At 33.6% G+C, this 25,901-nt stretch overlaps 2 protein-coding genes across 2 annotated transcripts in view; both read left to right on the top strand.

The window, feature by feature from the left end:
- Positions 1 to 24,140, top strand: part of LOC139515659 (uncharacterized) — a 40,107-nt gene extending 15,967 nt beyond the window's left edge. The window contains exons 3-5 of the mRNA XM_071305288.1: positions 5,684 to 5,913; positions 8,632 to 8,926; positions 21,077 to 24,140. Coding sequence (XP_071161389.1) covers positions 5,684 to 5,913; positions 8,632 to 8,926; positions 21,077 to 21,744 — 1,193 coding nt within the window. The 3' untranslated portion in view covers positions 21,745 to 24,140. The remainder of the gene's footprint in view (positions 1 to 5,683; positions 5,914 to 8,631; positions 8,927 to 21,076) is intronic.
- On the top strand, positions 22,479 to 23,936 carry LOC139515658 (ankyrin repeat domain-containing protein 50-like). The gene has a single exon (XM_071305287.1). The coding sequence runs from the start codon at positions 22,479 to 22,481 to the stop codon at positions 23,934 to 23,936; it is 1,458 nt and encodes a 485-aa protein (XP_071161388.1).
- Positions 24,141 to 25,901: the final 1,761 nt, after the last annotated feature.

Raw genomic sequence — 25,901 nt, 5'->3', positions numbered from 1 at the left:
TTGCAATTTGAGGCATTAATCATGGAGAAATAAATTTGGAAGGGGTATAAAAATTAATGGCAAGTAACCCACTGTCAACACTAGGGACTATATTTGTGAACAACGAAAATCGAGGGACGACAATTGTGGTCTCGGACCAGAAGAGTTAACAGCATTTATCATATTTTGCAGATCATCTATGTTCTCACTAAATAAAACAGTGTCGTCTGCATACATAAGTAAAAAAAAATTTAAGGATTCCAATTCATATGACTGACAGCCATTACTGATTAGTTCTACTTCCATATCATTGATATACAACGAGTATAATAAAGGGAATAAAGATTCCCCTTGCATGAAGCCAGTATTACAATTAAAAAAATCTGAATTATTTTCATTACACTTTATACTAGTTTTCAATTTAGAATACATAGATTTAATTACAGTAAGAAGTTTACCAGTAACGCCACATCTAACTAATCTCAACCACAATTTTACATGAAAAACACTATCAAACGCTTTAATATAGTCAATAAAACAGCAATATAAGCGTTTACCTTTTCTTAATGACTTAGAAATCAAGGAATGAAGACAGAAGATGGCATCAGAAGTGCCGTATCCAGGACGGAATCCAAATTGTGCAAAAAACTTCATTGTAAGCCACATAATTGAATGGTTATCTATAAAAATATGAACAAAGTTAAATTAACATACTACAAATTACAACTACACAATTAAACGACAATTAAACGAATGCATTTTACAAATGCGAAATGACATGAATAAAACACATTCTAAGCTGGGCAACTCCAGCTTCTTTAAATGCAAACCTCCATCTTTAATTGCAAATAAATCTCTTTTAGGACAGCCCTTTAATCAAAATCTTCTATAAGACTTGATGCAACTAATTTTCTCATCTTTACAAATACCAATTAAGGCTTATTTCCTAACTGAACAAAATCAACTGGTCGCGCTAAAATAGAAGATATCAATATATTTGTATCTCTATTTCTATTTCTTATACTATAAATTAAATTTCTAAATTTACATAAAATAATCTCTGGAGTATGCTTCTTAACATCATTGGTACCAAAATGTAAAATAACACGAAAAAAGCTATCAAAATCATAAAGATACATATACTCCTTATCAATAACATATTTAATGTAACCTAAATTAGCTCCGCTAAAACTCTGTACTACTGTGTCTTTCATCCCATCCAAATATTTCCCAATAGAGTCACACAAGATTAACACCCTCTTCTTCATTACTGCAATTAAGGGATAAATTAATTCATGGCCTTAGCAACAGAGATTTTTTCGGATAAAGAAAATTGAAGATATAATTTATACTAGGCATCACTTGCCCAATCACCATAAACTTGTATTAACTCTGCAGGTATCTTAGATTCAAAGGCAAACGTCGCACCCCACTCGGCGGAAACTATCGGTAGAAAATAGTCGTTTAATAAACTCCTTAATATACTGCTGAAAATCTGTATAAGTCACAGGAACTAACTTGTGTTTACTAGGAAATAAAAAGGCCGGACTATATCCGGCGGCCGGAATTATAATTTAAATATAATTTACACATATTTCTATATGATCTCAATGGACATAAGGCAGATTTAGTATTTTCAACCAACGATATCTTCAAAATTCTATTACCCATCTGTATGGTTTTTGACCAATTGAAAATTACAATAGCAATATTACCCTCTAAAATTACTATATTTCTAGTTAACTGTTTATCTTTGTCAAAAGACATTTAAGAATCAGATTTGCGAGCCATTAAGAAAAAGGCAAATAAAAATAAACACCATATAGTGCACTGCTTTGGATCGTCGTGATTTATAACTCTATTAGTATCTAATAACATATCTACAGTAATAGCTAAAGCTTGTTGTGGTAAATGCTGCTTCTCTCTAGTAATCCCTTTCAATAATAACTTGACAGAAAGTTCATCTAAATGAACAAAAGGTTTTTAAATGCATAGTTTTCATATATTTTTTTTATAGAACTTACTGATTTGAACGATCTACTCAAAAATTGAATAAACAAACAGATCGTTTTTAATGAGACAGGACATTCATTTAAATTAAAAAATGTACAAAAAAGCAAAAAGGCTCGCCACTTAACCAAGCAATTCTTTTTTGTTCCGACAGCAAAGGCTGATAATGTCGATATCTTTCCATCCCTCTCTAGTTCTCTAATTTGTCTATCTGAAAACGTAATTTACTATTCGTGAATAAACTGAAACAACTCATTTGGCACTTCAAATTCTTCTAAATGTATATATTTTGTCTCTTCAAAATATGTTTTAGCATAATAACTATGTAAATGCCAGCGAGACAACATATCAGCTAAACGATTGTCAACTCCTGCAATGTGAACTGCCCTCAACTCAAATTTGTTAATGGCGGCTACAAAACAAATCTCACGCAAGCAAGATTATAATAACTGATTCCTTGATTTTCCAGTGTTAATTACTGTTACTGTAACATGGTTACCACATTTAATTATAATTCTCTATCCTTTCAATTTAGTTCCCCATAATTTCAGGCATACCACTACTGTTAACATTTCTAATGCATTAATATGAAGCTGTTCATTTACAATAGCATCAAGGAATTCAACATGAAAAAAATGTTGTTTGAAAATGCCACTACAACCTGTCATGCATGCATCAGAAGAGAATATTTCATTTGGTTTCGACCATTCCTCTATTAACATCATTGATACGCCGTTATATAAAGGTAAAAACTATTTCCACCATTTGATGTCTTTTTTAACAAGTTCAGGCACCTCGCTCTTTTTTTACATCTTGATAAATATATCTTAACCAATTATGTATTCAAGAAATAAACATTCGTACGGGTCTAACACAACACCCGACAAATTCAGTTTTCCAATAAGCGATTGAATTTCACGCTTAGAGACGAATTCTTTTCCTACCCACGCCAATAAAATCAAATCTATATCAGTTAATCTTTCAATTGAAATTTCTAAAGTCATTTTAACTGAGTCACATATAATTCCTAAAAACTCCATTCTAGTTGAAGGACCAACAGTTTTATGTTCGGACTCTTCAATTCCACAAAAAGCTAACACATTTTGTAATTCCAAAAATGCTTTTGCAGACAATTCTGGAATTTCTACCCCGGCAAAGTCATCTGAATAGTTTATGATATTAAACCCTAAAGATCTATAAATATAAGCAATAGCGTTTGTCTATCGTTGACATATTTGTGCAGGTGATCTTAAGCCCATAGACAGCACAAAATGAAAAAATATATGCCCATTCCAAGCAAATCCTACTAAAAAAGTATCTCCAATAGCAATTGGTATTGTCTGTAGGCCCGGGCAAGATCCCGTTTGAAAAGATGCAATCCACTTCCCATTTTCTTTATTAACGAAACTTAATCATCTACTCTTTGGTATGTAAAAGAAACTGGTTCACCTAAATAATTATCTTTATCTGTAAATTCATTTACCCCAGTTCCACCAGCTGAACTTAAGTCTAGACTGATCCGTCTTTCCGTTGAATCCTTTTTAGGAACAGTATTCAATTGAAATAAAATAATACCATAATCAAACGGATTCACATGAAAAGGGCAAATTGTTGCCCCCTTAGTAAGTTCTTTTACCAAATATTTCTCCATATCATTTGGAAACTCTACTGCCCCACGATGAATTTTGAACCTTAAAATCTCGTAATAAGTTCATAGATTCCTTACTAGTATTTCGGTGAAATCCAATTGGAAATCCAAATTCTAACAATTTACAAATTTCTCTGTTCGAATAATCACTCAGCATCAATTTAAAATAATCCACATTTATTTTTGATAGTGTTTTTATTTTACAGTCTTCAAAATTCAATTTTCACAATTTAAAAACTAAATCGTGATCATGTAAAAACTTGTCAGTTTTCAAAACATCATACTTACCCTCAAATACTAACTTACAAAGATCGTTTTTACAAGCACCAGAACTATCCTTCTCTTTTTTATTACCACTGTTTTTGCTAAACATTTCATATTAGAGTTATCTCTCTTCAAGCTGTCTTTCATGTATTGAAGATAAAACATCTCCGCATCAGGATCAAGCTTTTTAATACGATCTTGTCAAACAGGAAAATTAGGACAAGTATAAGAGCCTTCTGGATAACTTAACTTTTTATTATCCTTTTTCCAGTTAACTGCACAAATGTGAAATACAGTCTTATATTGACCTTTAAAATTAATTTGATTTTGACGTACACCGATTTCTGATATATAATGTACAAAACCAAATACTTTCTTCCTTTTTTGTTAAATCTGATTTAAATGTCTTACCACCAGACGAGCTATCCGACTTGGATAAAATGTAAGGACTTAAAACCGGAACAATACACGTAGGGTCATCTTTCCAAGATCTTTGACCCGATTCTATTTTACGTAGCCATGCTGCATAAAAGGCGAGAAGACCTTTCAAAGCATAAAAATTACTATAATAAGTAATTTTCTTTAAAAGATTTAATCTACCAGATTTCTCTGTTTCTGAAATACCATGACTTGTGATAATGTCAAGCTCTCCCGTGGTAAACAATTTAATGTCTAAACTTTTAAAGGAAGTTGATTCGCTTACATACTCATATTGTAGAGCGGAATGAGGCCACACCAGTTGATTTTTTACTTTATCAGAAGACTTACTCTGAATACCAGATTTAATTTTTCTTTAACTACGCTTATTTTTTTTCTTTTCAGTCTCATAATCATCTCCCGAATCTGAAGAATCAGTCGAACTATCCGAAACAAGCTATACATTTCTTTCTATCACTGTTACCTTTTTTCCTTTTTTTTCCTATTTACCCCATCATCAGAACTATTCTCTGAACTTGTTGAACTAAGTTTAATCTTATGTTTGCTTTTCTTTTTACTAGCATCTCCTTTTATTTCAGGTTTATCAAATAACCCCATATAACAAATCGAAAATATGTCTAATAATGATTCCAAAGATACTTAAAAGTACTCAATGAACATATAATATAGACAGTAGAGAATTTCGGAATGTTGAAGAAAACGAACTTCGGTTATAATTATGCGTTTTTGGAATTAAAACTATACGACCTTCAGTTCAAACATCAGTGATTATTCAAAAAAACATAAAAGTTCTGCTTGAGACTAAACAAACCTTCTTTTTCCCAATAGTATTAAAAACTAGAGCAGACAGCCATTTTGCATATACTGGTAGATATATATATATAAAAAATAAGAAGTAAAAAGACCTATATTTTTATACCTGTACGTCGTTTTTTCATATCGTCTTGAATTTTAATTTCGGTAAGGTTATGTTGTATTAGAATTTGTACGTTTCTTATCTATGGAGATATACATTATATGGCTCATTCATCATTCACTTTTTGATATTTTTGCATAGTTTACTTGTATACATTTGCGTTAAGGTCTGTTAAAATAGAACAACGCAGGATAAGTCAATAGTATTTTGTAAGCAGGTATATAAGTAGTGGCATTTCTCATGTCTGGGAAGATAATTTAGCATAGCAATTTCAGTCATTGCTTACTAGCATTTAACATTTTTCATGGTTTACAAGTTCAATTACTCTCTTCTTACTTTTAGCCTTTGCAGTACAGTGGAAATTAAATTGTCGATTAAAAGTCTTTGATGTAATCCTGTCACTTATTGCATCTTTTATAATTTTCAAGATGTTCCAGATTCAAAAACTTTTGATGTGACTTTGATGGTAACATTACTTAGAAATCTTACCAAGCTGGACCCTACTCTTGCCGGATTTGACCGCTTACCTGCAACCACGAAAACCTCAAAAGGTGCAGATTTAGTCAGAATCAAATACTACAGGAACTACTTGGCTCATTTAGATGACGGCAAAGTAGACACAACATATTTCGGTACTGCTTGGCTCGATATAACTGAAGTAAGTAATTCTTTGAACTGATTTTTGGCTGATACATTGCTTATTGGAAATTCTTATATTGTTAACGTACTTCGTTTTGTTGCAATTTGGGTTCAATCTATATCTTCAGTTTTCCTCCTTTTATTTCAAGTTAGTTATAAAAAAATAACTCTAGTATTTTGCTACAGTTTTGATCTGATATAACTTATTATGTTTCCAGTTCGTCTATGATGTATTTAAGTTGAATGTTAACAGCAAAATTTTCGCCATATACCAGTGATTAATCATTTTATCTTATTTATCAAGAATGGGAAATCGAAAAATCGTATAAAAAACTATTTCAAAAAGCTTTTCAACAAAACAGTGGTAGCATGAGCTATACATTTATTACTTTGGGATACCATACGGCATATTGTGTTAATAGTGAACTAAAAGGTAAAACATGCTACACAGAGGAACAAGTGAACAGTTTAATGAAGGTTCTTATTGACAACATATTTGTTGAATTTTGAGGTAGACTCTTTCAACAAATTGTAAGCATTCCTATGGGAACGAACTGTGTGCAATTCCTTGCGACCTATTATGATTTTCACAAAAGTCAGAGTTTATACACTTGTCAAAAAACAGTAGATCGAAATGAAATAACCAGATCATTTCATTTCACTTTTTATTTCACATTCAAATATATTGATGATGGTGTTTCCATTAAAAATCCAAACTTTTCTTATTGTATTTCATTAATATATCTCTCAGAACTAAAACTAAAGAAACAACATTCACGGCTTCTTCCGCCTCATTTTTAGACGTATACTTCGAATGTGACATACGCAGTTATCTCAGTACCAAAATATATGAGAAACGAGATGATTTAATTTAGAAAGTTTCAATATCTTCCACCTCAGTAGCAATATACCAACTTCACCTGTTATGTGATATATATTTCCGAACTCATTCAGTATTCAAGAGTTTGCAGCTGCCACTCGGTCTTTGTCAAACGTCACCAGTGTCTGTGTAAGTTGGTGGAAAGTAAAAGAACATCTCGTATTTTTTCTAAAAAAAAGTTCATCGGACGTTAGGTACTCAAGACCGTATTGATAAATATTCCGTATCAACTTCACAAATAATACATGGTGAAGAACAAATTCTTGTACTGGCGTTGTTTATCATCTTAATAACTTGTTAAAGTATTTTCTTATTATCCTTTTATTGTTTATATAAAAAAAGAAGATGTGGTATGATTGCCAAAGAGACAACTCTCCACAAGTGACCAACTGACACAGAAATTAACAACTACATGTCAGCGAACGGCCTTCAACTATGAACAAAGCCCAACTTTTTTTTGTAACCCGGATTGTTTTCTCTCAATCGATTTGTGAATTCCGAACAGCGGTATACTACTGTTGCCGTTATGTAACACACCAACAAACAACAAACACTGAATTACAGGCTCCTGACTTGGGACAGTTACATACTTACAGATTATGGCGGATTTGAACATGTTAGCGGGATCCCAACCCTCCTCCTAACATTGGAAGTGGTGTAACAGTACAACATAAGAACGAACTAAAACAAAAGTGCACACGCTGAAATGTCTCGCCTTCTTTACTAACCATTGATATTATGTTGATAGTTCTAAATATAAAGCTTCAATGCAACTTTTACATAACCTTAACATGATCCGAGAAAATGAGGTCAAGGTCATATAAATACAGTGAGAAATCCATGTACATCTTACAACCATTCAATACATTTTAAAAAGTTAAGCTAATGCTTTTACATTTGTAGTTTCTAAGGAACAGACTTCAGAATCAGAATCAAGAAAACTAAACATCCCGCCACGTCCACTTGTATTTTTGTCGATCTGATGAGTTGAGCCTTTTTCAACTGATTTTTATACTTCGTTCTTATCTTGTACTGTTATACCACTGTCCCAGGTTATGGGGAGGGTTGGGATCCGCTAACATGTTTAACTCCGCCACATTATTTATGTATGTGCCTGTTCCAAGTCAGCAGCCGGCAATTCAGTGGTTGTCGTTTGTTTATGTGTTACCTATTTGTTTTTCGTTCATTTTTTTATATAAATAAGGCCGTTAGTTTTACATTGTCCTATCGGGGCCTTTTATAGCTGACTATGCGGTATGAGCTTTGCTCATTGTTGAAGGCCGTATGGTGACTAATAGTTGTTAATGTCTGTGTCATTTTGGTCTCTTGTGGACAGTTGTCTCATTGGCAATCATACCACATCTTCTTTTTTATATTGACCAATGAACCATTCCAGGCAGGCATGAACACCTTACAATCCTTCCATACAACAAATATAGTTGACCTATTGGTTGTAGTTCAAGAAAAACAGACCGAACACAAAAAACTAAACACTGAACAATGAACCGTGAAAATTATGTCAAGGTCAAATATAACACACGAGTCTGACATGAACATCCTAAAATAATTTGATACAACAAATAAAGTTGATTTATTGCATATTGTTTAAGAAAAATGAGAAAAACTCAAAAACTTTACTTTGACCACTGAACCATGAATATGCCAGTTTGACATATACACCTTCCCATTAGTCCATACATCAAATATAGTAGACCTATTACACACAGTATGTTATGATTGGTTAGTGTATAATTTCTGTATATCCAACATCTGCGTTAATTCATTATAATTGCAGTCAAATAAAAATTATATGCAAAAATGTACTAAAAGTTAAAAGTACGACCCTTTATCTTACAGGCCATAGGTAGATTGGGTGGTCAGCAATTAAAACAGGAATGTTATCTTTTGAAAACCAGACCATTGGATCTGACCAACCAAGAAATAATGCTAGATATCAAAAGATCTAATGATGAAATCAGGGAGTTAAAAGAATCATTTTCAAGTCTGAAGCGGTCATATGCTGAAATGATGAAATCTCAGGAATTACTACAAGAATCACATGACTTACTGCAGGAAGACTATGCACATGTGACAAAAGAAATGAAAGAAATGAAGATATTTCAAAAGGATCCTGTTCCTTGGAATATTAGAGGTAAGCTGTTAGAAATAAAACTTGGAATGTTTCAATGAGAAAACAACTCTACCAAAGAGCAGAAAGTACATCTTTCCCGGTTCTCTGTCAATCTAATTAATTCCTCGATATATATAGTCTTATCGATCATTGGGAAAATTCAGGCTAACGATGCATGGGTGGTCAGCTTTATTTTGTATGTGACAGGTTATCAAGGATTGTTGCTTATGTTTGATGTAAGAGTTCAATCATCAGAGTTCCATTGGTCTTTCAGGTCAACGCAGGGAGGTGAAGTTAATAACATTAAGGTAAGGGGTCAACCCTTGGAGGCCAAGTGGATATGTTTATACTATTGGATGCCATATAAGTAGCAACCTTATTCAAATAAAAAATTGAGAAAGGAAATGGGGAATGTGTCAAAGAGACAACAACCCGACCAAAGACCAGATAACAAAGTATATTCTTGGAGGTCAGGATGACGCCATGGAAAGTTTGGTATTAAGTATAGCTCTTTATAACAACCATACAGAGTGCCATATACATGAGATATATGAGGGTTTTAGATTGCTTCTATAAATTGTCTGGTAGAAGCAGTATTTAAAATTGAGAATGGAAATAGGAAATGTGTCAAAGAGACAACAACCGACCATAGAAAAAACAACAGCAGAAGGTCACCAACAGGTCTTCAATGTAGCGAGAAATTCCCGCACCCGGAGGCGTCCTTCAGCTGGCCCCTCAATAAATAACGTTGTTACCATAACGTTATACTATGTGACGTTATTATATGCATTAGCTATCACAACGATTGAACGTATAGAAAACACAACGCATGATTTATTAAGATTATTCAACATTTAATGGTACCGTAACCTTTGGACATATATGGATTCAAAGCTGAAGTCAGTTCGTGAAGGACACAAAGGAGCCGTCACGAAGCTACTGGTGAAATTCGACGAGCTAAAATCAAAAACAGACACAGAAGTTGACGAAGTGAAAGCACTTGATGATGCCGTCACGCAGACTATAATTTCGCATGATACTGTTGGTCCTTCAACGAGCAGACTTAACCCAGACGCATATAATTTCACACCCGAAGCTAGAGTTGATATGAACACATGTGCAATAGATTCTATGAACCAGCAGTATTCAATTCACGCCTCTGCAATGTCTACTCGTCCGTCAGAGAATGTCAGTCATGTTTCAAGTCCCGTCAGAACCGGCAAGATCTTCAAAAACTAATACCATAGGCTTCCAAAGTTAGACTTACCCTATTTTAATGGAGATATTATCAAGTGGCAGACATTTTGGGATTGTTTCGAGTCATCTATACACTACAACGACACATTAACGCCAATCCAAAAGTTTAACTATCTTAAAGCCCAGCTAGAGAAAAGCGCCGCACAATCAGTAGAGGGATTCGCTTTGACAAATGGTAACTATGAAACCGCAGTCGACCTTCTCAGAGATCGGTTCGGACAACCTAGCAAACTGATACATGCTTACATGAAAGCATTCATGAATTTACACGCACCGATAAATGATGCTTTTAGTTTGAGGTCTTACGGAGACAGATTAGAATCATACGTACGAGGATTACAGTCACTTGGTCAAACACCAGAGATGTATGGTTCGCTTTTGGTGCCTGTAGTTTTGGACAAGTTACCGATTGACATAAGAAAATCTATGACAAGAGAACACGGGAGAGATAATTTGATATTGCAAAATCTACGAAAATCAACAACTAAAGAGATTGAAATACTTGAGGCAGGACAGGGAGTCATGGAACCGGACAGATTGCACACTACAGCATTTTTCACAGGTACACAACCAAGATCACACAATAAAAGTAAATTTACTGACACACGGAAGAAGGTAAATACGCATACATGTATTTTTTGTTCATGTGAGCACTATCCGATGGAGTGCTCTGAAGTAACAGACGCAAACGCTAGGAATCAAATTGTAAAACAGAAACAGTTACGCTTTAACTGTTTAGGGTCACACCGGGTGTCCGCATGTAAGTCTACAAAACAGTGTAAAAATTGTAACGGAATGCATCATACAAGCATATGTAAAGGGAAAGAGGCCATTACAGGTACGAAGCAGGAGCCGAAAATACAGCAGACAGCTATCAACGTAATTGAAACAACAGACACAACTAGTGTATTGCATGCATCACAAGTAAGTTCCGACATTCTCCTAAAAACATCAACTGCACCAGTTATATATAACGACGTAAAAATAGAATGTAAAATCTTATTTGACGAAGGAGCGCAACGTTCCTTTATCACTCAGAATATTGCCGATAATCTTGAAATTAAAACAACGGGGAAAGTCAGCATTCAACTGTCTGCTTTCGGAGATTTATCTCTGAAAGTTCGTAACTTGGAAACTGCAACAATACAATTACAGACCGAAACGGGAGAAAATGTGCGTATAAACACATTCATTGTTCTGGAAATTGCCGTCCCGATTCATAACAGTATTTCACATTATACAAGGAACTTGCCACATATGAGAGGACTTAAACTTGCACATTCTGTACACAGTGGAGAGCGTTTTGAGATCAACCTACTTATAGGCGCGGACTATTACTTGGAAATTATGGAGGACAAAATCATAAGAGGAAAAGGACCCACCGCTGTACAGTCAAAGATAGGATATCTGTTATCAGGACCAATTATTGGAAATATCAGCCAGCATTCAAGATCTACAGTTCTTTTAAACGTCATTTCATCCCATCAATTGGAGGAGACAGAGATTGAAAAGTTTTGGAGACTTGAGTAAATAGGAATCAATACATGTGAAAACAAGGAGAACACCAACTATTTACAGACATACCAGAAGAACACAGCTATTGATTACGAGAATGGAAAGAACACGGCAAAGTTGCCTTGGAAACTTGACCACACAGATTTGCCTTCAAATATGACCTTTGCTAAAGGAAAGACCGAGAATATAATTAGACATCTAAACCGGGAATCGCACTTGCTACAAAAATACAGTGAAATAATCAATGAACAAGAAAAGAGAGAATTTATAGAGAGGGTTCTAGATACGGAAGATGATAACAACAAACATATGATTCACTACATTCCTCACCATCCGGTTAAAAAAGATTCCGAGACTACCCCCATTCGTATAGTGTACGACTGTAGTTGTAAAACACAGCAAGATTTAGCCAGCTTAAATGTCATGTCAAAGGGATGATTTGCGATCTTGGAGCTCAAACTGCAGTGATTTAACTGAAATTGCAAAAAACGAAAATTTAGTCGAAAAGAACATAACGGTGAAAATACTAGGAATGATATGGAACACTGAAAAAGATACAATTTCTTTTCAATGTAACAGATATTAAAGAACCAAACATTACGAAACGTGAAATATTGAGTCAATCATCTCAAATCTACGATCCTATGGGATTACTTTCGGCAGTGTCCGTAAGGGCCAAAATCTTAATGAAAGACCTCTGGAAAGACAAACTTGAGTGGGATGAGCCACTACCGTTAAACGTACAACAACAGTGGATGGAATTAGCTTGAGACTTAGAATTTTCAACAAACACAGAGTTCCCGAGACAGTTTTTAACTGAGAGTACAGATGAACGAAAACAGTTACATGTTTTCGTTGATGCCAGCCAGAGAGCCTACGGATCAGCTGTTTATATTACAAATGGACAGCAGTCAATATTATTATTTGCTAAGAGCCGTGTTGCATCTATAAAGACATTGACATTACCACAATTAGAACTAATGGCCGCTGTGATAGAAGCTAGAATTGCAGCACACGTAAAATCAGCTTTATCAATAAACAAAGTCAAGTATTGGTCGGACAGTTTTACACTGGTTAATAACAACTAAACATTTGAAAAAATTCCTTCACAACAGAATTACAGAAATTAAATCTTTAACACAGGATTCAGAGTGGAAATATTGTCCGACGAATGAAAACCCGGCAGACCTATTGACAAGAGGGATCAGCGCTTCACAACTATCAGATGCTAAACTGTGGTATAATGGACCGGAATGGATCAATTGTTCAAAATCTTGGTCGCAGTGGACACGTAATACATGCATTCTTTTAACGAATATAGATCAAGAGAACGTTACAAATACAATTGAAGTGAATAATACACATGCATTCATTGCATACTGGATATTATGAGATACAGTACATTAACAAAGATACTACGTGTTAGTTCGTGGATTTACCGATTCATAGCAAATTGCCGCAAATCATGCTTACATAGAATACCGAGCAAATTCATCACATGCGAGGAACTACAAGATGTAACAGAAAAATGGATAATAAGTGCTCAGAGGATTTCATTTGATAAAGAAATCAGGACTTTGAAGTCACAATCGAACACACCTAATACTTTAATTCGACTATTACGACTATATATAGATGAGAAAGAAATTATTCGTTGCCGCGGGAGAATTCATAATGCTCCAATAAGGGAAAATTCAAGATTGCCGTGTTTATTACCAAATAATTATCATTTTACTGAATTGCTTATATCGGAAGTTCATTGGAATTAAAACATTCAGGAGTATAAGCCACAGTCACCGAGATTCGTCAAAATTATTGGATACCTAAAATACGTCAACAAGTGAAAAATGTTCTTCGTAAATGCGTTACTTGCCGTAAAGTAACCGGAAAACCGTACAGTGCGCCAGATCCTCCACCTCTACCAAAGACAAGATTAATGGAAGCACCACCGTTTACCGTCACAGGTGTTGATTTTACTGGAGCGTTATATGTTAAAGACAATAACGGACAAGAGAGCAAAGTATTCATATGCTTATGCACATGTGCGTCAACGTGCGCAGTGCATTTAGAGGTCGTCACAGATCTTAAAGAAAGATCTTTTTTACAAGCGTTCAGGAGATTTACGAGCCGCAAGTCTTTGCCGAGAGTGATGATATCTGACAATGCGTCAACATACATGGCCGCATCCGAGACTTTAAAGAGACTAACCAAATCTGAAACCTTAAATGATGCGTTATCCGTCTGTGGAACGAGTTGGAAATTCATAATAAAACGAGCTCTCTGGTATGGTGGTTGGTGGGAGCGCTTAATAGGACTAACAAACATGTGCTTACGAAAAGTTCTTGGAAGATTGTACATTACATTGGAGGATTTACAAACAATAGTCACCGAAATTGAAGCCGTGTTGAACGATCGGCCTTTAACGTATGTGTTCACCGACATCGAGGATCAGGAACCTTTGACACCATCGCACCTGCTTTATGGGAGAAGGATTACAACTACACGGTATCCACGGCAAGACATCGACGAAAATACAAGTTTCATAGACAGAAGCGACATTTCTAAACGTGCTGAACTACAAACTTTCGTAAATGACCAATTTTGGTCGCGATGGAAATTAGAATATCTAACGTCGCTACGTGAATACCACACCCGAACAGGAGATAACGACCAGACAAGTCAAGTGGGAGATGTTGTTCAAATCCATGAAGACAAGTATCTAAGAAACAAGTGTACAATCGAAGTGGTTGATTCTTTAATAACTGGAAACGATGGACTTACAAAAGCAGCCGAAGTGAGAACAAAATCCGGATGCTTTTCTCGACCGATTGTCAAATTATATCCCTTAGGTAGCAATAAACAGTTAGGAAAAAATATTAAAATTTGCCCTTATAAATTTTACCATCCCCTTTTCATTGCTTTCTTGCAATATCAAGCTTACTGTTTGTGTCATATATGGGCATATGTATGTAATCAGAATCTTCCAAAGATTGTATATCCAGTATATAAAAAGGTAAAATATAATTTCGTTTGGGTGTATCCATGGCAACAATCTGCATTTATTTGTTATAAAATATTGCAAAAAGGGGGGAAAATATGTCACATATTTCCCCAAAATTTGGCTAAAAGTAGAATTTCAATCGCTTGAAGTAATACCTTTTCTGAAACTGTGTACATATATCATTCAGAAAATCTAATAAAAATCATATGTCTTTCATCTCATTTTTTTGTAAAATTTCATCAAAAACTTCGTGAAGAAAAAAAGTGTTTGTAAACATTACATTAATTTCTGGACCGATGGCCGGTCAAGCTATGAAAATACGGATTGTCAAACAGAAAACAGCCCATAAAACATGTAAAAAATAATCTTGATGCTCTTATAAACCATCTTTGAAGGCTAAATTAGCACTCAGCTGTCTAAAAATGAATTTTATTACACAATAACTTTCCTATTTGAAAAATCCTCAGGGGCCAAAATGCGAAACTAAACTCCTAACTGTGTATTGCTACCTTAGAGATATGTGACAATATTCACCCAAAGGAAACACATGAAACTCAACAACTGGGAACTAGTAACATACAAATACGATTATCGTTTCGTGAAGACGCCATGTGTGCCAGAAGAAACATCCACGAATGGACCAAGAGATAAACTTTAATTGTGTTTATTTAAGGTTAAGGAACTAGATTATTTTATTTGAGATAGACATTAGTTTTAAATATTTATTTACCTATATTGTGAATTTACATTTTTTTTTAATTTTCGTTACATATTACACTTTTGTCGGCCCCCAGAATTTCGGAAAATACGCGAAGTACAAACATTACGCTATGGTAACGTTGTTACCATAACGTTATACTATGTGACGTTATTATATGCATTAGCTATCACAACGATTAAACGTATAGAAAACACAACGCATGATTTATTAAGATTATTCAACAAGGCGCAAAAATGCGGCGAGGTTAAACATGTTAATGAGATCTCAACCTACTATACTTCTAGCCAATGTAGAAAAGTAAACGCACAACAAAACGCACATTTAAAATACTACTAAAACAAGAGCTGTCAAAATGACAGTAAACCGGATTCTTTAACATTTATTTGTGTTCTGGCATTTATCAATATTACAAGGACCAAAACTCCTAATAGGTAAAATTTATGATTATCAATATCAAACTTGACTTCCATGTTGTCAACAATAACAACATATAAACTAGATAGAAATTGACCCTCTAGCAGGACAAACTGTGTGCCCTTAATTCATAAAGTAAGAAAAAATTACTAAGTCCACCTACCTAGGATTTTGAAAATATCTAAAAAAAAATTAAACTTTCAAGAACCGTAACTCCTGAACGGTAAAAGTAAAAATCGTCATTATTAAACTTGACCTCCGTTTTGTTGTCAGTAACAACATATTAAAATTTTAAAAGGTTTGGTTGAACGGTTCATGAATAAATGCACGGACACAACATTTTTTAAACTTTCAAAAACCGTAACTCCTGAACGGTAAAAGTCAAAAATCAATATATTCAAACTATTTTTCTGAATTTTTCATATATAACATTGATATAACTTGGTTTAAGCTTCATTTTAGTTAAGATTGCAAGTAGACCAGATTTGTATTTTTTTAAATGACCAAAAAATGCATATTTTCAACTTTCCAAAACTATGGATTTTTGTCAAATTATTAAATTTTCTCGTGTGTTTTTGAGAACAAGTGCCAATCTGTACAGCAATGTTAGCATTGTAGCTATTAATTTACCCATTATATAGTAAAAATGCATGCGTTTGATTTTAATATATATATTGTCTTACATCTTGAAAGCTATTAAAGATGGAGAATACTTGACATAGCTAAAATACACAGAACATCTTTTAAATTTATGTGCACATCCAAAATGTCAGATGACTCTTAAAGAAATTATTGCTCCTGAATATTACACCGACATTTTATTGTGTTTGTCATGATAAGCCAAAGCTAATACAAGTGACGTAGAAATAGTTCATGCAATAATGTTAAGCAATACACAAATTACTGAAAACAGTAAATTTCTCATGAAGAATATTATCAATAACAATGTTTGAATACTTAAAAGTGTTTTTTAAGGTGGTACCTAACACTACAGGGAGATAACTCTGTAAAATCAGCTAAACGTTTTAATTACGTTGTGTTGTAAAGGAAATAATAAGCTTCTGAAAGATCAAAATTAGAGTTTGTCAAACTGCTATATAACCAGTGTAATTTTTCTGACAAAACAGTTGGTTCAAAATTTTTGAAATTTTTATATTTTTGTTAAAGGGTCAGAGTAAATACTTTGTCAAAATTTTATCAAAATGAAACCAGCCAAATTAATTTTAGTGAAAGTGTTAGGTACCACCTTAAAGACATTCTAATCTGGGAAAAAATCTACAAAAAAATTGGATGATCAAATGTCAAGCTCCAACCCATATACTTTCAATATTCATTATGACTATCAACGAGATTTTGCAGTTAAATGATGATTTGTGACAGTTTTTCTTTCTTGAACGCGAAAAATTTAATCGATATGATAAAACGCTTTTTACAAATAAAGCTTTCAGTGTGTGGCATTTTTGTACACAATATTGCAAAAAGGGGTATGAAAATGTAACAAAAGTTCGCAAAATTTGTTCCAAAGCAGATTGTTATTCATATGAGTTATACCTGTCCTGAAACCATTTATATCCATCTATCAAGATGTCAAATAAAGATCATATGTTTTTCATCATATTTTTCTATAATATTTAAAAAAGTAAGACCGTAAAATATTTGTTGGAAAACACTACAATAAATTCGCTACGGAGGTAAGATATAAGGACTATCAAACAAATAATGGTCTATAAAGCATGCAAAAACAATCTTAATGCTAGTATTGCACTCTTTGAAGGCTATATTATTTCAGCAATCTAAAAATCGATGTTGCTGCATGATAACTTTCATATTTGACAAATTCAAATGGGCCAAAATGCAAAACCAAACTTCTAACTGTGTGTTCTACTTGAGATGAACCTCCGTTTCCCTATCGATTACATATTATTTTAGCTATCTAACAATCAATGTTGTTGCACAATCACTTTCATATTTGAAATATTCACAAAAAATTCAGTGCCGATCAACAATGCATAAAACACTGGTGCCCTTTGATATTTCAACTGAGTGAAGAAATGCATTATCAGGGTTTTCAAACCTCAATACGTTTCTTCTAGATTTTGAAAAAAATGAGGTACCAAAAGTATAAGTTCTTGTTACTACATTTGAATAGATTGAAAATATGTGCAAAACTGTGGTCATTTGAACTATTTCTACTTACTATTAAATGTTTACAAAATTTGGCTTTTCTGCCACAGAAAAAGATCACCTTAGCTGTATTGGTAAAAGCTTTTTGGAATTTTAGGTAAAAATGCTCTTCAACGGCGTACTTTATTTGACCTTTTTTATAATTGCAATCCTTGTTTCAAATAATGATGGTTTTATCTACAACCATTTAGTCGATGTCACTGCTGGTAGAGTTTATATTCCCCGAGGGTATCATTAACTCAGTACTACCGCTTCTGTGTTGATATTATTATTGATATGGTCATTACTATGAATTAAATATTTTTAAAACTTGAATTTTTTAAATACAAAGGCTTCTCTACCTCAGCAATAGATTACCTTAGCTGTATTTGGCAATGCTTTTTCGAATTTTCTGTCTTAAATGCTCTTCAACTGCGTACTTTGTATGGCCTTTAACATTATTTATTGTTCGATCGTCACTGATGAGTCTTTGTAGACTTAATGCGCGTCTTGCGCAAATATAAAATTACTATCCTGGAATATATGATGAGATTTTTTTAGCATTTAAGTCTGCTGGGATATACTTGTAAGATCCACATCTTTAACAAAATGAAAATGTATGACTTCAATATTGTAAATAACCCAGATGTTGAAGCTAGTTATTTGTTAATTCAGTTTGTGAATGTTGTAAAGTATGCAGTAATCATTCGTGACTACGTTTTAAAGAGTGACATGTGTAAACTCTAAATTTTCAAATCTGAATTAAATTTTAAATGACTGACAAAAAACGCGTCATCTTATTTCTATTATTGATGTACTGGTTTATGCCTGTTCAAAGATGTTTTATCAACATTATAGTTTGCTTTGCAATTTGTGTTCGAAGTACGAAAAGTAATGGTTAGAATGTTTAATTTACTTATATGATGCACATTAATCTATTTTCTTGCAATGCAACATGTTTCTTTTTTGTTCATATAGCATTTCAAACGGTTTATGCAAATTATGAAATCTATGAAAAAAATACTATGTTCTTTTTAATTATATAGTCATGTTAACACTTTATTAGCTATATATTAGAATAAATTATACCAAACATGTATTCTTTAAAGTATGATCAAAGCAGTCATCTGAACAGTAAATTTTCTGTGTTGATGAAATAGAAAATCCTTGTGTAATCATTCTTGTGCAAATTAATGAAATCTATGAAAAATTACTATCTTCTTTTTATTATATAATCATACTCGCAGTTATCTGACAGAGAGTTCAAAGCCACTAGCAACTAATAAAAAAACAATATAAAAACATCTATAAAAGGCTCCACTCATCAGATCAACACAAAGCAAACAAAAAAGAACATACTACTAGACCTTTTCAACATCTCTCGATACCTACAGTTGAGAACGACTACGACAGGTAAAATGTGAAGGGTCGTCTCAAAAATCAAAAAAAAATGAGATAATTATTGATTTTATTGCTTTCAATCATTGACAATGATAAAACTTTCCTACAGAGTCCAATTGACATGTTTTTTTTAAATTTATTATAAAGAAAATGATAGACTTTAAGTCACATTTCATCTTTTAGACGTTTAGCTTCTGGCTGTCCTGGTTGAATTTGGAAAACTAAAAGAACAAATCATGTTTTATTGTAGTTGATATTTAATTAAACAATTATTATGTCGGTTGACAAGGGCGGTACATGTCTGTTAGTTTTGGCCTTGGATGCCTCAATAATGTACTTAATACTTTGTTTCATTTCAATTCACCAATTTGGTGTTCCACTTAAATTCTGTATTCACCAATCACTGCTTAAATGTTGTAACATTGAAACGAGGGGTCAAGAAATTGGGAAATAGAAAAATAGAAAAAGCAAAATTGCAAAATCGAGAATTCATTTCGCGTTTTCTCTTTCGTGTTTTGGCGTTTTTGCTTTATTGATTTCTCGATTTCTCGATTTCCCTATCTTATCCATTTCCCAATTTCTTGATTTCCCTATTTCTCGATTTCCCCATTTCTCAATTTCTCGATTTTGCTTTCTCGATTTCTCGAATTCCCAATTTCGCGTTTGCAAAATAAAAGTAGAAGTCACGAAAACGCGAAAAGGCGAAATAGATGGCCGAATCCGGCCACCATACATATATTTATTTATTTATTTGGTTGATATATATTCTTAAACTATATAGTCAAAACAGTATAAACCCGCCAATCCAATATGTTACGTAATGATAATCATGATGGTTTTTGTCTTTGAGACGACCCATCCATTTTACCTGTAAACTGTAGGTGTCATTAGTCGGTGTCGAGAGATGTTGAAAAGGTCTACTAGTAACACAAGGTACCAATCAGAGATTAACCACAGTTTCTGCAATTAGGTTCAAAAGTCATGTATCCAATATATATTAAGTGTAAAGATGTCATAATCAGTCAGAGAAAAACATAGTGTTGTGCATTGACGGATTGTAGACTGTAAGCTTTCTTACTAGTTGATGAATAACAATAACATTTAGTTACGTTAAAATTGTTTATCAACAACATCAATCATGTTTTTAATAATAATAACAATATTAATCAGTCTTAGAGAAAATAAGGTGCCAGCTGTTCTAGTATACATTGTCAAAGGTCCGAGTTGTTATGACACCTTGCATCTTGATTTTGGACTGACAGGCTAAAGGAAGAATGGATTGTCAAACGGATGGATTAACAGACCATAATGATGACTGTCTAATGAAATAAAATTAGAATTTCAGATTTTTGAAAAATTCCCCAAATTGACATTTTGAACATCTGTTTTTCTACAGATTTCTTTGTTTAAGTCTGTATCTGTATTGCTATACAGATATGTCTGGTTTCTGAATGCGATCAATAAGTAGAAAACACCGGAGTTGTAGATTTTGATCATTTTGAAGTATGTAAGACTGGAAAGAACGTTTAAAGGATACTATAAAAAAGAAAATCACAAAGATTTTGAACATACTATAAATTTTCATTAGTGTTTTCAAATCTTTAATTCAGTAATCAATTGTAATTGACTTGCCATTTACCTTTTAGTCTTTGTATTTATTGTGTCAGGTATGATGAATATTGCTAAATTTATATTTCAGAGATAATCAGCGACACTCTTAAGGACTGGAAGGTTGATGATACAATGTTTATAGACACAAAGGCCGCCCAGATTGTACTCAAATGTATAAAAGAACACAGTTGTGTAACCATTACGGCTAGCTCTGGTGTAGGGAAGACAGCAACGCTGAGACATGTGGCTTTACAAATGATAGATGATGAGTATGATGTTCTTATGGTGACAGAACCAGGTGAAATTGTGAAATACAACAATCCAATTGGAAAGACATTGTTTGTTTTTGACGATTTATGTGGGAACTTTAGTGTTGACCAAAGTGACATTAAAATTTGGGACCAAAACATTGATAAAATCCAAACAATTCTTGATAAACACCAAATAAAAATACTTGCAGCATGTCGGTTACAAGTGTTTCGAGATGAAAAGTTTGAATCTTTGTCTATTTTTAAGTCATGTGTTTGTAACCTATTATCAGAAAACATGTGTCTTTCAAAAAAAGAAAAACAGTCAATAGCTGACCTCTATCTTAAAACTGAAGCCTCACAAATTACTGAATATTGCAATGTATATGATTGTTTTCCGCTATTATGTAAACTGTACCATGATTCTCCTAAACTTAGTATAACAGATTTCTTTCAGAATCCGTTTTCAGTTTATGAAGCACAAATAATGAATCTACTGAAGAAATGACACTATACTAAATACTGCGCTTTGGCTTTATGTGTCATGTTTAACAACAAGTTGGAGGAAGAAATGCTCACAGAAGAAGTGAATGAAGAAATCAGAACTGTTATTAAGAACACATGTGAGGCATGTATGTTAGACAGGGGAACCTCGAGATTTGTATTACGGGATGGTATTGAATCACTAAAAGATACGTTCATAAAACAAGACCAAAACGTGTACAAGATTTTACATGATAAAATATTCGACTTTTTAGCATACTTCTTTGGACAGAAAATAACTCTTTGCTTGATAAAGAACGCAGACAGTGGTTTGATCAAGGAAAGATTTTTATTAGAAAGAAAGGACGACATGGATCAATTTATTACTATTATACCATCAAAGTATCATCACATGTACATACAGAGAATGATTGCTGACTGGTCGAAGGGAAAAGTTCAAGACGTATTTAGCAACATTAATATGAAGATACATCAGTTCAGACAGACATTTTTGTTTCATTTGAAAACACTAGATATATCTTACCAGAGACAACTGGCAAATATATGTGATAAACGTAAACCATTAAAAAAAATCTTTATTTGGAGAACATTTTAAAACAAGACCTGTTTTCAGACGGTTTGATTTTGACGAATTATGATGATTTTGATGATGGGGATGCTGTTGATGATGATGATGATGATGATGAATATACCTGTGAGACTGCTTTGTTACAATGTAGTTATATTGGAGATATTCCCATGGTGCTGTGGTGTTGTAATCAAGATGTTGATGTGAACATGTCTACATATAAAGGACTGTCACCTGTAATGATTGCTTGTAAACATGGCCATACAGAAATAGTAAAGATTTTGTTAGACAAAGATGTAGACTGCAATAAATGTGACAATTGTGGCCGGTCACCCGTAATGAAGGCTTGTGAGCAAGGTCATACAGAAATAGTAACGATATTGTTAGACAAGGGAGTAGAGTATGACAAATGTGATAATGATGGTCAGACACCTGTAATGAAGGCTTGTAAACATGGTCATGCAGAAATTTTCAAGATGTTATTAGACAGAGGAGTGGACTGTAATGTACGTGATAATTTTGGTTTGTCACCTGTAATGATGGCTAGTGAAAATGGTTCTACAGAAATAGTTAAGATTTTGTTAGACAGGGAAGCAAATTATAATATATGTGATGGATATGGTCAGTCACCTCTAATGATGGCGTGTGGAAATGGTCATACAGAAATAGTAAGGCTGCTTTTAGACCGAGAGGTAGCCCTCAATAAAGGTGATATAATTGGTCTGTCATCTCTAATGTATGGTTGTGAACGCGGTCATACAGAAATAGTGAAGATGTTGTTAGACAGAGGTGCAAACTGTAATATATGTGATGAAAGTAATCTGTCACCTATAATGAAGGCTTGTGAAAATGGTCATACAGAAATAGTAAAGTTGTTATTAGACAGAGGAGCGGACTGTAATAAATGTAACATATTAAATGAATCACCGTTAATAAAGGCTTGCGAGTTAGGACATACAGAAATATTAAAAATCTTGTTAGACAGAGGAGAAGACTATAATAAATGTAATTTACTGGGTGACTCACCTATAATGTATGCATGTGAATATGGTCAAGTAGAAATATTCAAGATTTTGTTAGACAAAGGAGTAGACTGTAATATTTATAATAATAGGGGCCAGTCACCTTTAATGATAGCATGTAGATCTTGTTCTACAGAAATAATAAACATTTTGTTAGACAGAGGAGCAGATTATAATGAATGTGATGGATCTGGTGAGTCACCTATAATGGTGGTTTGTGAACATGGTAAAACAGAAATAGTTATGATGTTGTTAGACAGAGGAGTAGACTGCAATATATGTGATATATATGGTCGGTCACCTGTAATGAAAGCTTGTGAACATGGCCATACAGAACTGGTACAGGCATTGTTAGACAGAGGAGCAGACTGTAATATTTGTGATGTTGATGGCGAGTCATCTGTAATGAAGGCTTGTAAATATGGTTATAAAGAAATAGTTCAGATACTGTTAGACAGAGGAGTAGATTGTAATAGATGTGACAAGAATGGTCAGTCAGCTGTATTACTTGCATCTAAAAATGATCACAATTCGATAGTCACCATGATAAATCAACATTCCAATAATGTTGAATTGCTGTACTCCAGGCGCTCTTTTTTACATTAGATCCTTAAATTACGCTAGAAGATGTGAATTAAAAGGTCAAACAACGAATCAATTGTAAATAAGTATTTTAAAATTTTGAAGCATTATGTTACTCCTTTATTAGCAAAACGCTACTATTGCGTATTAAGAAAGAATTCTGAAATTAATTAAAGTAGGATGTTATTGTTGTTACAATGCATTTTGTCACTATAATTTAGCTGGGGCGTGTTTTTTTGTTCTTCGGTAGTGAGCCAGAAGAGGTCTATTTTTATTTTTTTGCATTGAGAAGATCTTCTGGCTCTCTTCCACCTCTTCTTTTAAAATAGGTGGTTTAGACGGCAGAGGCACAAAACAAACATGGCGTCGTTTGGTCTAAATGACATTAATAAATTTATGAAATTAGAATGAAGATATATTAGAAAGTGAGCTGTGTTATAAACGTTTTTATAGTATGACAGCCTTGGTAGGACATCTCTGTAGGACGATAAGTTGGATGAATATAAGAACTACACGGACAATAACAGTTGAGGAACAACTATTTGAAATTGTAGGGAAGGGATTTTGCTCATTGGTGTTTAACGCTTCTTTCAACACTGACTAATGATTGGGCTAGTAGTCCGTTTAAATCTATAGATGAGGAATAAAGAAGGAAAGAGGGCATAATTTTTTGTTTTAATTTGTCGCTTATCATGCCTATTATTTAGCTTCACCAGGCAACCATATTCATATACAAAATCCTACTGTCCCCCATCCCAACAAATATATAAATATCAGATGGTTTTCTCTTATTTAACACAAGTTTAAATTGAAGCTAATTTTTAACGCCCAGTGACAAATATTTCATATAAAAAAGATGTGGTATGATTGCCAATGAGACAACTGTCCACAAGAGACCAAAATGACACAGACATTAACAACTATAGGTCAGGAAAACACGGGTATATAATTTTTAAAAAACCCGAAGAGATGTGATCTGATTGCTAATGTTATATGAACTTGATGTTAGCAATTATAGGCAACCGTAATGCCTTCAACAATGACAAAACCCGATACTGTAAAGCTGTTTATAAAAGGCCATGAAAAGTGTGAAACAATTTAAACGATAAAACACGGCCTAATTATACAACACAAAACAATTTACAAAATATCAAAAATGAGTTGAGACATGAACCAACGACAACCACTAAACTACAGGCTCCTGACTTTGTACAGGTTCACAAAGAATATGGCAGGGGTTGATATAAAAATGAAGATGTGGTATGACTGCCAATGACCGACCATGTAAGGGCTGTATAGCCAGTCAAGGTCGTTAAAAAACTTCCATTTGTTATTGTTTATGAGCCAACTCTTCACAAGAGACCAAATGATACTAAAATTAACAGCCATAGAACACCATACGGCTTTCAACAATAAGGAAAGCCCATACCACATAGTGGGTTATAAAAGACCCCGAAATAACAAATGTAAAACAATTCAATGGTAAAAACTAACGGCCTTATTAATGTACAAAATAAAGTGAACGAAAAACATTATTAGTAACACAACAACAAAAGACAACCACTGACTTACATGCGGCTGACTTTGGACAGTCACATACATACAGAATGTGGCGGGGTTAAACATGTTAGCGGGTTCCCAATCATCCCCTAACCTGGGACAGTGATGTAACAGTACAACAACTTGTTTGTGAGCGCTCAATTCTCCCGAAGCTGAAAAAAATAGTGTAGCAGTACATTATAACAACAACGTGCGCAAATCAGTTGCAATTAGATTAACTCAAAAGATCGGTAAGAGACGAACCAAAGAAACCGGCCAACTAACATTAAAACAATAGACTCAAAGCATCGAACTAAGAGTATTTCCAATTACTGGAAGTTTGTTCAAAGCTAGTTGCCACTAGTACTGAAATAAATCTTGTTCTCCAAGACTGAAGTAACAAGCAGTACACAAACAACTGATTTATTAAAAAAAAGTCTAAGAAACGCC

The sequence above is a fragment of the Mytilus edulis genome, chromosome 3 (genome assembly GCF_963676685.1).
Source record: "Mytilus edulis chromosome 3, xbMytEdul2.2, whole genome shotgun sequence".
NCBI lineage: Eukaryota > Metazoa > Mollusca > Bivalvia > Mytilida > Mytilidae > Mytilus > Mytilus edulis.
Note: the sequence above shows the minus strand (reverse complement) of the source record. Positions and strands in the feature narration are given on the sequence as shown.